Raw genomic sequence first — 11691 nt, 5'->3', positions numbered from 1 at the left:
CCCCAAAGAAAAAAGTAACAGTCGCAGAAGAGGCAGTTTCTGGAGCATGGTTCCGCCCCAAAGCGGCGAGGGTCAGGCTGGTGGTCCCAGCCAGCCCATAGGCACATTTAATAGGATTCCCGAGGATGTTTCAAGTGGGCAGGGCAGGTCTCTCCTGGTGGCCACCCTGGAGGGGCTCCCAGCTCCTGCCTCCTCCCACAGCCCCCGCATGAGGTATTGTGCTTCCCCCCCCCACCCCCCCACCCCCGCTTACAGCTAAGCCCCCTCCCTCCCTCCCTCTTCCCCCAGCATATGGGTGGTCAGGAGCACCCATTGGGGGCGGGGCAGGGCCCCTATGTGGGGTCCAGCTCGAAGACACCATCGCTGGTGGGGGTGGTGAAGAAGGAGGGCAGGTCAGAGGTGGCAGACTCCTGCCCCCCGCTGCCCCGCTCCCGGGCACGCCTCTCCTCCAGCCGCAGGCTACGCTCGAAGTCCAGCAACTGCCCCATGAAGTTGAAGTTGGGCGAGATGTTAGACTTCTTCCGCTTGACCAGGTCATAGGCATCATTGAGCGACAGGTGGAGCTTCTGCATGAGGTAGGCCACGGTGACAGTGACAGAGCGGCTGACACCCGCCAGGCAGTGGACAAGCACCCCGCAGTTCTGGGCCAAGGCCTCATCTAAGCAGGGGCAGAGTGGGGGCCAGTGTGAGGTGCAGGCCAGTGGCCTTCTGGAGGGGCCCTCACAGCCCCCACCCCATCCTGCCCTCTAAGCTAGCTGGCCCTGGCCAGATTTGCTTGGGAGCCCTGCCTGGCCTGAGGACTCTTGGCCCCAGCACTGCCTGACCCCATAAGTGCCATCCTGGCTTTGGGCTCTGGATGTGGCAGCTAAGCCTGGGAGGAGCCCTCATGAGGGTGAGGGGGAAGAAATGGAAGAGGCCAGGAGCCAGGACTGGGGGGAGGAGGGAGAATGGGAGGGCAGGGTGGACTCACCAATGAATGCAATGGCCTCAGGAAAGAACTGGGACAAGTTCTGGCTCCAGTGGTCCGAGATGGGAATCTGCTTGTAATGAAAGTCACCGTTCTTCTCAAAGAGGTTAGGGAGGTTGGGGGTGACATTGAGGATGTAGCGGATGCCTAGCTTGGCCAAGCTCTCCACATTGGCTGAATCTCGGGCACTGCCCAGGTAGAGGTTGGGCAGGATCTGGACAGGGAAGGATGGCAGCAGCCCCGCTGGGGGTGGTGTGGCACCCTCCGAATCCAGGCCACAGCTCATGGAGTCTCGGTCAGGTTCTGATTCTGCATCCGAGCAGTCAGAGCCCAGGCACAGGCCACCCAGACCCACTACTGGGCTGGGCACCATGGCCAAACTTGATCCACCACGGCTGTTGAGGCTGGTCTCACACAGGTGAGGGCACTCAGCCTGGAATCTGCTGAAGCCACCTGGGAGGGAGAGAGGGAGGGTTCTGCTGATCTGGCCCCCTGGGTAGCCAAGTGCCCCCGGCTGGTGATAGGGAACTGACCCTAGATAGCCCCGACACCTGAGGGGGCTTGCAGATGTTCCTAAAGGGAACTCAAAAGCCAGCAGCCTGTTCTATATTGGTGTCACGGTGTGGTGCACCATGGGCTGCTCAGCCAACCTCAGTTAGTACTGTAGGATACTCTTTGGGACAGCAAGTGCCCACTGTGGCTGCTGGGCCCAGGCAGAGCCACCCAAAAAGGATCTTACACCCCCAGGACCAAGCCGAGGCAGGCACAAGGGCTCAATAGAGTCTAGATGTGCTGCTAATCTTGGGGAGGACGGCGGCCATCAGTTAAAGAAGAGAGAAGGTTCAGATGTGAGTGCTCTGCCTGGGTGTCTCCCTAGCCAGCTCAACCAGGAGCACCCTGATGGCAGGGGCCAGGTGACAACCATCGCTGTGCTCTCTTCATGGATAAAATGGGACCCTGAGAGGAGGAGAGGCTGGGAGAGTGCGACATTCTTCCTGGGTGGTTCCAAAGTCCCAAGAAGTGAGCAATTCCTTGGTCTACAGATTACTTCTATTTCCCTGGGCTGGGGTGGAGGCCTGGAAATCCAACACTGTATTTCTATATCCCTGTGCATTCAGAATGGAGCAAGGGAACACAGGCCAATGACCCTCTTCAGTGGGGAGGTGGGGACAACTGGTTCCGTAGGTTCATGGGAACCCTGTTCTTACCCTGGACCTCTGGAAGGTGTGTGTGTGTGTGTGTGTGTGTGTGTGTGTGTGTGTGTGTGTGTGTGTGTGTGTGTGTTGGCAAGGAGCTAACAGGCCTGTATCAGCCTGTTTCCCTTCCATCCCTCAGCCCTGCCATAGCTGTAGGGGCGAGACAGGTCTCTGCTTTCTCAGGCCTCCTTCTGCTTTCATTGCTTCTCTCTCTCCCTCTTCCCCTTCTAGAGCCTTTGCAGAGCAGGATTTGTCCTCTTGTGTCCCCTGCCTCCTTTGCCCATGGCTGAGCAGCTGGAGGAGGTGTTATTACTATCTCAGGAAGGCTGGGAACCCGCATGTGGTACTCCATTCTTGAGCATACTGTGAGCAGATCAGGTCAGCCAGATTCTCCCCATTTTCCAGACTCAGAAATGAGGCTCCCAAGGGTGAAGGACTTGCCCAAGGTCATGCTCAGGGGAGGGAATCTCACCTCCACTTTAGACCAAAAAACGGGGCTTGCTCAAGATCAAGTGAATTGTGAATTCCCTCTGAAGATGGGGGTCCTGCCTACCGGGCTGGGATTCTCCCCAGGCTGGTGCCCACCCGGCCATTGCTAACACCTACCTTGTAGGTAATAGGCCAGGTAGCCTTCCTCCCGCAGCTTCTGGAGCAGGGTACCCAGCACAGACTCGGGTTCCCACTCCTCGGCCTCGGCCTCGGCCTCGGCCTCAAGCTCGGCCTGGGACTCCCCGCGCCGGTGTCTGCCCCCGCCCTGATCGTACAGGAGCACTGGGGCGGGCGGGGGCGGCTGTAGTGGCGGCCCGGGCAGAAGTGCGCGCACCGACAGGCTGCCCCGCCGAAGGCGGCGCAGCAGCAGCGCCGGCAGGGCTACGCTCAGCGCCCCGCCAATGCGCGCCGACTCGTACAACTCCCGGCTGCGGCAGTCAAGGAGCAGCAGCCGCGGCTGCGGGGGCGACAGCTCCCTGCGCAGCCACAGGCACGAGCGGCCCAGACCTTCCATGGGTTCGCGGCTCCTGGCACGTCCGGCCGCTGACGCTGCGGAGAGAGGGAAGACACGCGTCGTCGTGAGTCCGCGTCCTCCGCGCCCCGCTACCACAGGGCTCAGGCCCAGGGCTCAAGATGAGAAGTCAATCCCCTGTCCTGAAGGCAGGCCCCCAGGGCACCCGCAGGGACACCTCTCCACCGCCTGATTCTCTTCTCGCGCCCCTCCCGCAGTGAGGACACACAGAAGGCACTCTGTGCGCCCCACGAAAAACACCCGAGGTAGCCATCTGGTTGCCGGGTAGCTGCTCACCGCCCCGGGAAAGGACGTGTGAGAGGTCCCCCGGAAAGGTAAGGCTGGGCATCCAACGGCCCCTTTGAGAGCCGTGGGTTCCTTCCTAGCCCCCGTCTGGGGCATCCTAAGGCCCCGGCCGCCTTCCTTCACACCTTGTTTCTGAGTTTCTCGCTCGGTGTGCCCGAAATCACTCCCCAAGTTCGAGCTTCAGACTTTGGGGGCGTGTGCGTGTGAGAGGGGTTCAAGACCAAGGTCTCCCACACGTCCAGGTGGGCCCAGGTAATAGAGGTGGGGCGGACGTGATGGGCCTTGGCTAGCCCTCCCAGAGCTGACCGGGCTCTGGTCCACCTCCCCCCACCCCCATGCCCCAAGCCCCGGAAAAGAAGAGAGACCTGAGGCGTGATCCCGCGGCGGGTGGCTTTGCGCCGATGTCTCGGCCACGGCCACCGCGGGACGCGGAGCGCGGTCCCCGGACAGGGTGTCCAGGGGCCCGGCCGCTGGGAAAGAGGGCTGCGTGGTCGAGCAGGCGCGCACGTGGAAGCAAAGTCCTGAGCCGCCCGCGAGCTGGCTGCTTCCTGGCAGACCGACCAGGCTTCCACCTTGGAAGCCGCTGCCTTTGGACAACGAGTTACCGTTTAGAGGGGCGGGGCAACGGGGGCGGGCTCAGGGTTCCAGTGAGCCAACCGATGTCAGCGAAAGCAGTCGGGTGGCGCCCCCCCTCCCCCGCCCCGCCCCGCCCCGCAAGTGGCGCGCTGAGCTGGGACTTCCACCGAAGCAGGACTGGACCGGGGCAGAGGCCAAGGGCAGGTCAGGGGCCCAGCAGGGGACCAGCCACAGCTCCCCTGGCCGGCGCCAGTTAGGCCCCCGGAGGCAGGGGGAGGGGCGGGGACAAGAGCCCAGTGCCCCTGCCCCAGAGGCTGCCTCCAGAACAACTTTCTTGGTGACCCTGGACCATCATGTCTCCTGACTGGACTTCAGTGGCCCCATCTATATAGTGGGCTCTTCATAGCCACCACCTAGGGCTACCGTGGGATGCCACTGAAATCATGGAGGGGTGGAGGAAACAGGACCAGAAACCCATTGCTGCTTTCTGGCCCAGAGCTCTGCCCGAGGCTGGCTGGAGGGCTAAGCAGGCAGAGAGCAGCTTCTGGGCACCCCCACTGTCTTCGCTGGCACAGGCCTGGCCAAAGGCACCCAGGAACTCTGAGCTCCCAACTCCAAACTGGGGCACTCTACTCTTATCACGTTACTAATCCAGCTTCTCCCTCTGCCTCCTGCTTAGTCAAGAGCCAAGTAGTTTCTACTTAAGTCCCACTCACATTTGTACTCTCCTCTCTGCCTCGCTCTGCCCAAGGGTTTGCATTGGCCAACTCTTGACCAAGTTACTGTCACAGCTTCCAAAGCTCTCTCCCTGTCTCCAGTTCTGTCTGCCTCAACTGCCCTCTGCCCTGCCCTGCACCAGAACATTTGTTCAGCATAGGCCAGAGGCCTCCATACCTTCCATGGACACAGGATGATGAACAGGCAGGACACACAGGGTCTCTGCTTGCACATAGCTCCCAGGCTAGTAGGACAGGTCCGTAATTAACAGGAGACCAAACAAGATAATACCAGGTGTGATAAATGTTGAGACAATGAAATGAGGTGGGGAAGGTTTCTGAAAAGTCTAGTTCTGTGTCCCTTCTCTGGTTAAAACCCATCTAAAGCAAATAGCAGAGTTGAAGGAAAATGTACAGCAGATAAGATAAAGCTCATACAAATTAATCAAAAGGTTAAGACTCCGATAGATAAATGGGCAAAGAACCAGAAAAGACTGCATGGAGGAGGAAACCCAGTTGGGTACAAGAGATTTGGGGGAAGATTCAACCTCAGGCATGGAATGGAAACAAATTTAAAAACCAAGTTAGTAACAACAGAAAACAAGGTAACACTCCCACCTAATACATTAGTAAAACGTTCTCAAAATGAGAACACTCACTGCCAGCAAGGGTGCTGTGAAACTGTCCTGCTGCTCTTTTGTTGGTTGCTGGAGGATTCTCTGTTGGCCCCTTTGGAAATTAATTTGGTAATATGCATCCGGAGTTAGGAAGAAATTTACACCCTCTGGCCACTTCTGGTAATCTACCCTAAGGAATCAAGTAAAAGGCGGCAGAGCTCTATGCACATAGGATGGGCACCACAAGCCATGTAACTAAGGAGGAGGGGCTCAAAGCCACTGGAAAGCCAAAGTTTAAGCTAGTTAATTCTAGTGCAGCTACTGAAAACACTTCTCAGACCAGAGTAAGATGAGAAAACTCAGGAGATAATGCTGAGGAGAGCCAGACTGCCTCAAAGGGGCCTCCAGTCACCATTCCCTCCCTCCTTCCCTGGCCCAGTGTGTCACCAGCCTGGGTCTAATCTTTGGCCATAGCCCACCATGTCCAGGCCTCTGGGATGAATCCCACCACTAGCATACAGGGGCCTCAGGCAGCAGGGTTGTGTCCCCCTTCCCTCAGCCCAGGCCTCTCTCTGCATGCTATCCGGATTCTGCTCCTTCTTCAGCATCCCCCCCCTCCAAGGTGTTTTCCTCCAGGCAGCCTTTGTCCATCTCCTGGGCCAGCTTGTGGTCTCCCTCCTCTGTGCTCTAGACCTCAGTTCTCTGAGGCTGCATTGCTCCAGAACCAAAGTTTGGGAAGCCGGAGATGGGGGTTGGGGTCAGAGCAGGGCCCATTTCCCCTGTCCCACGTGCTCTTGGGCAGGGACTCTTTCTCCTAGTGTCTCCTATCCCTCCATTCTTGCTCCCAGAGGCAGAGGTAGGCTGCCACCTGGCCAGGGGCCTCAAGCCTGGGGGCTCCCTCCAGGCCTGCTGCACCTGTGGGTGTTACCCTGGTGTGACCAGGGGTTGAAGGCACCAAGGTGTTCTGCAATGTGCCAGACTGGGGTGCCTGGCTTGGCTGTGTTGTAGGCAGTGGGGGTGGCAAGGTCCATCTCACTGGGAGGAAGAGAGACACATGCCCCCACCTAAGCTGTCATGTGGGCTCAGTGTGGTTGTAGAGAGGGTCGCTGACCCCCACAGAGGTAGGAGCTCCTGAGATGCCCAGGCATGCTTTCTGGAGAGGGCTTCCTGGAGGAGGTCATGGGAGCCTGGCTGGGAAGATGATGAGGAGGGAGGCAACTTCTGCAATGGCAAAGGAGAGGAAGCTAGGCTCCAAGAAACTCCCAGGGTGGGGTTGTGTAGGGGCCTTTGTCTTCCAACCTTGAAGAGTGGCTCCCCGCACCTTGCTCCCAATTCTGCTGGCAAGCCTGCCAACCGGGAAAGCGAGTGCTCTGTGCCCGGCGCCAGCAGAGCCCGCTGCGCCAGCAGCAGGACAAACTGGAACCTGTTGCCACCTCCGCACTGCAGGGCTGAGCACAGCCAAGCCCCCTTCCCCCGACCCTCTCCGGGCCAGCCCCGACTCGGCCCCCTGGCAGCGCCTGCTTGGGCACCCATTGGGGCTCCCACTCTGCCCCGCGCCTGCTCTCTCCGTGGACTGGTCAGGAGGAGGTGGGCAGCGTACCTGGGCCTCTCCAGGCCCCCTCAAGGCACTCTCCGCAGGGTGGGTGCTTTGCCTGAGGCCCCAGCCCACACTGGGCGCCCCTGGCCTCCGCGGACCCAGTCACTGCCCCTTGGAGGCTGCGGGGACTTTGAGGGCAGTAGGCCCCTTGCGCGCCACATGTGCCCTCTGGTCCTCAGAACCACCGGAGAGTGGTGCCCAGCTTTCCCCTTCATCCCCCCCACTCCGAAATGCACGGTTCCCGCCGGCCCAAGTGGCAGGCCAGGAGTACAACTCCCAGGGACAGCGTTCCTGCCAAATCCAGTGTCTTTTCCACCAAATACACTTTCCGCTGGGGATGGCTTTCTGCTTTTCCTGGTCGGTCCCCTCGTGGGACTGGGAGTTCCTCCAAGGAAGGAGCGGGGTGTGCCAGGCCCCAAGCTGGCCCCAGCCCCCAGTGCAGGGCCTGGCACCAGCCAGACGCTCACGGAAGAAATGCTCGTTAACAACGAAGGCATGAATGAATGAAACCAATTGTTGCATGAGGGAGCCCAGGAGGGTGCTTTTTCTCTCAGAGGGTTGAACACTGCTCCCCCCACTCCTCACACACACACAAACACACGTGCAAACACATTACTCCCCCCAAACACATGCACACACACCCCTCGAGTGAATTTCTGTCCTCGTGGAGCCGACCTACTATGTGTGCTGCCTCCATTTCAGTGCCTGTCCCTGGATTTCTTCTCCCCGCCCCCCCACCGACACCCTGATATCTAAGGACGGTACCTTGCGCCCCAAGTGCCTTCTTTATCTCTTAGGAAAGAGGCCAAACCATTCGCTGGCGAGACTCAAAGTCTGTTTAGGGAGCACCTGGGGGCCCTCAGGATGGCAAGCCGCTGCTGAAGGCGAGTCAGAGGCACCTGGCAGGGATGTCACCAAATGCTGCAGCCTCTAGAGCCAGCGTGCCAGGTGTTGGGGATGGTGGTGGGAGGGGCTCAGGGATGTGCTGGGGGCTGTTGAGGGCTATTTGTGATGGGGGTGGGCAGGGTGCCAGAGAGAGGGAATCCAGCAGGTGTGCATACATGTTGGGGTGTCCGAGAGAGTGTACTGGGGAGTGGGCCTGGTTGCGGGAAGTGGGGAGTGTCAGCCACTGGGGTGTGGGTTAGTGCTGGGGCTTTGCTTGGGGTGGGTACACTGCAGTGTCTCTGGGCTGGGAATGTGGGTGGGGTGTCTGTAGTGAGTATATGGGGAGTCGGAGATGGTGGGGGCACAGTGAGGGGAGCTATGTTAGCCCAGAGTGCAGGGATGTGTTGGGAATATGTATGTGCCTGGGTGTGTATTGAGGCGTGGCAGGGTCTGGGATGGGTGCTGGCGTGAGTTGGGGACAGTGGTGGATGGTAGGTTAGGGGCTGCTGCTGTTTGCACGGCAGGGACCTGAGTCTGCGGTGCACGGTTTGTGCGCGCGCGTAAGTGGCAGGGGGTGTGCGTGGCGGAGGACACGGGAGGTACAAGGGCCGGATGCGGGTGGGGGGTGCGGTGGCAGGACCCAGAGGGCCACGCAGGGGAGCGTGCGTCGGCCCATGGGGTGTGCGTTGGCAAGACTTTGGGGGTCCATGGTGGAGGAGCTCACGTCGGAGGGCGGCCAGGCCGGGTGGGGGTGGGGTGGGGTGGGTGCCCTGGCGCCGCGTGCTCCGCTCACCTCTGCTCACCTCCGTTCCACTCGGCTTCCTGCGCCGGCTCCGCGCGTGGCGGCCGGGAAGTTTCCGAAGCCCGGGCGGCGGGAAGTGCCACCGCCACTGCCGCCGAGCGCAACCGGAGCCTCGGGCGGCGGCCTCGCCTGGAGCCGAGGGGCCGCCGCCGCCGCCGCAGCTGCGGAGGGAAACTCCAAATCCCGCCTCCGCCGCCGCCTCCTCCCCTCCCGTCGCCGTCTTCTCCGCCCCCTGCCCAGGAGGGGCACTGTCGCCCGCGGCGCGCAGGGAGGGAGCGGGGAGGGGCCGCGGCCTGCCCAACGTCTCCCTCCACCTCCCCCACCCCCTCCCGCCTTCCTCCCACCTGCAAGCCTTTGCCTGCTCCGCCTGGCCAGCCGAGGCCCCTATCTGGATACCCACTGCAGCCCCTGGCCCCCAACAGCCCTGCTGTGTAGGGGCCACGAGCGTGGGGAGCAGGACTGGGGTAGGGCCCTGACCTATGCTGGGCCTGGGCTGGGGGAGGGTTGCACCAAAGAATCTCCGCTGGCACCCCTGCTTCCCTCAAGAGAAGCAAAGGAGCACATCCAGGACCAGGCACAGCTTGGCCTCCAGGGCCACCTCCTGCCGCCACGGGGGAGAGAGATTAAGGTCGAGCTGATAGCACTGCAAGTGCCTCCAACTCCTAGGTCCTCCTGCACTGTCTTCTTCCAATTCTCACATATCAGATTCTGGCTAATAGTAATAGCATTTGAGCCCTGGTGCCTGGAAAGGGTGGAGCCAGGACGTAGGGGTAGGGGTTGGGAAGGGGTCATTAGGCTCATTGTGCTTTTCTCTGCAATAAAGGCCAGAGCATCTCCTTCAAGGAACTCATTTTGTCCTTACACCAGTCTGGGAGTCAGAGGAGACTGTTCCCATGTGATAGCTATGGAAACTGAGGCAATGGTTTCCTGGTGGTCACACAATAATGTCGTGGCAGAGCCCAAGTGGGCTCAGACCGCTGAGTTCCAGAGCCACAGCCGAATGTGAACAAGAAGGCCACTGGTTTCCGGTTTGTTCACTGCTGTGGGGAGGGGAAGGCGGGGGGGGGAGCATATAGGGGCTCCTAAGCCAATAGCTGGTGAGCTGGGACCCAGCCCTGGGATAAGTCATGAGGGATGCTGAGAACCAGCATAAGGCCTTGGGCAGGCAAAGGCTGACTTCGGGCTGGGGGTTCCCTTCTCAGCCCAGGGAGATCAGCATGAGGTGGGGCCAGGCTGAGATGACATCTTGAAGGAGATGGGCAGAGCTGGGATGCCAGCCACTCCATGGATGAGGGGCAGCCAAGGGAGGCCTGGCTGCCTGGCTCGCCTCTGTTGCAGCGCTGAATTCCCTGAGTCATTACTCCTGGAAAAGAGAGGAGAGAGATAGCTTTGTCTCTGTGCCTCAGTTTCCTCATCTGTACATTTGGGGAGAGGAGACCTCTTGATTTCCAAGGGCCCTCCTGGCTTCATGGCAGTTTTAATCCATGCTGTGTGAGCCAGGGCACGGTCCTGCTGCCACTAGCTTGCATGCCTGCCCTGCCCTTTGTCCCCTTCTAGCCTCAGCACTTGGGCAGGAGCCTTTCTGGGCTGCATCTGTTGGTCGGTGCCTCTGCCAGGTAGGGGCCCAAGGGCCCCCCTGGGGCCAGGCTGTCTTTTCTCTTCTCCTTCAGTATCGGGGCTTTGGGGTTCAGTGTGGAACCCAACTGCGAAAACAACACCACACCAGTGAGCAAATGAAACTGTGTGCAGAGACTGTCACTGGACCCTGTGCTCTGACAGCATTGCCATTGTCTTGAAGTCCGGGGGCCTTTGCTAAGAGATCATATGCTAAAAGCTACAGCAATAGGGCCATTTTGTTAACCAAAACATGAAAAGACACTGAGACCAAAAAAGATGGAGTTGGCTTTCACCCCTTGGTGGTCCTTCCATTTGGGGGAGACATATAGTGGCTGTGCCCATGGCCCTGGGCGCTTAGTTTGCCCCTGGCAAAGGCTTGGTGGGCTGACTCACAGAGGAGTTTCGGGAAAGATTTGATAACAACCCCCCCCCCCCTTCGCCCCCACCATCTTGTGCTTTAGTGACTCAGGGCTGAAAGGCTGGAGGAGGAACATTTGGATTGAATGATGCTGCCCCCCACCCCTGCAAAACTCCCACCCCAGCCATCCCACAGTGCCTCTGCTCTCCAGGCAACAAGACCCACCAGTGCTGGAGAAAAAGAAAGCGAACACAATGGCCAGGCCAGGCAGAGGAGCTCTAAAGGCGCAGGCCTGCTCCACCTCAGGAAATGGGACCTCCCTTGTCATCCCCAGAGATTTGGCTAATAAGGCCTGGCCTGTGCCCTGTTGAATAAAATGGAGAACTTTCTTGAAGAGGACTTGAGTGCAAGACCAACCATGTCAGAACTGAGAGTGTTCTAAAGGCACAGCTGGGCCTCTACCTTGGAAGCAGCCAAGCCCATCTGCTCAGTTCCTTTCTTATCCTCACCGAAATCTCAGAGTGGGTTGACTGGGAAGCTCCAGCCCTCACCCTCTCCCTTGAGGTCTTGCCCCCTTTCCCAAGAGCACCCCAAGGCTCTCAGTGGGGGACCAGGAACTGCCAGTTCTTCGCAAGGTGGAGGGGCAGAGAGCTGGGCCTTGCTTAGGAAGGAGAAGTCTTCAGCCTGGCCCAACCAACTGCCAGCTCTGCTTTGACACACTGCTACGGTGGGCCTTTGGCTGAAGGCTCAGTACCTGTCCAGGCACACCTTTTCCAGGACCTGAATCTGGGCCACTTTACAAGTGAGCGAAGGTTTGAGGAGAGGCCCGCCACCCCGTCTGGCCCCTGCATGGAGACCCTGCTCTTATCTGGTGGGCCCTGTCACTTGGATGCACCCACACCCGAGACTTTATTTCTGGGCAACCATTTGGTCCTACCAAAAGCAATATTTGCAGCTAAAGCCATTTGCTCACAAGACAACTGCCCCCCAGGCTGCCATCACTCTACCACTGGGTAACAGGCTTCATCTGCCCCTCCTCCATCGGCGGCTCCTT

At 59.6% G+C, this 11691-nt stretch overlaps 1 protein-coding gene across 2 annotated transcripts; it reads right to left on the bottom strand.

Annotated features, from left to right (window-relative positions):
- Nucleotides 1-242: 242 nt before the first annotated feature.
- On the bottom strand, nt 243-8825 carry DUSP9 (dual specificity phosphatase 9). 2 transcript variants are annotated; one of them, XM_087813491.1, is made up of 4 exons: nt 8654-8825; nt 2770-3201; nt 971-1420; nt 243-658 (listed from the first exon to the last, which is right to left on the bottom strand). In XM_087813491.1, the coding sequence occupies exons 2-4, from the start codon at nt 3164-3166 to the stop codon at nt 333-335; spliced, it is 1173 nt and encodes a 390-aa protein (XP_087669617.1). In that variant the 5' UTR covers nt 3167-3201; nt 8654-8825; the 3' UTR covers nt 243-332. The 2 variants fall into 2 exon arrangements, with proteins under 2 accessions (XP_087669617.1, XP_087669618.1); XM_087813492.1 differs by having other exon boundaries at nt 8664-8825.
- Between the last annotated feature and the right edge of the window lie 2866 nt (nt 8826-11691).

Source organism: Miniopterus natalensis, chromosome X, assembly GCF_054644295.1.
Source record: "Miniopterus natalensis isolate mMinNat1 chromosome X, mMinNat1.hap1, whole genome shotgun sequence".
In the NCBI taxonomy this organism is placed as follows: domain Eukaryota; kingdom Metazoa; phylum Chordata; class Mammalia; order Chiroptera; family Miniopteridae; genus Miniopterus; species Miniopterus natalensis.
This window is presented reverse-complemented; position numbering and strand designations above follow the sequence as displayed.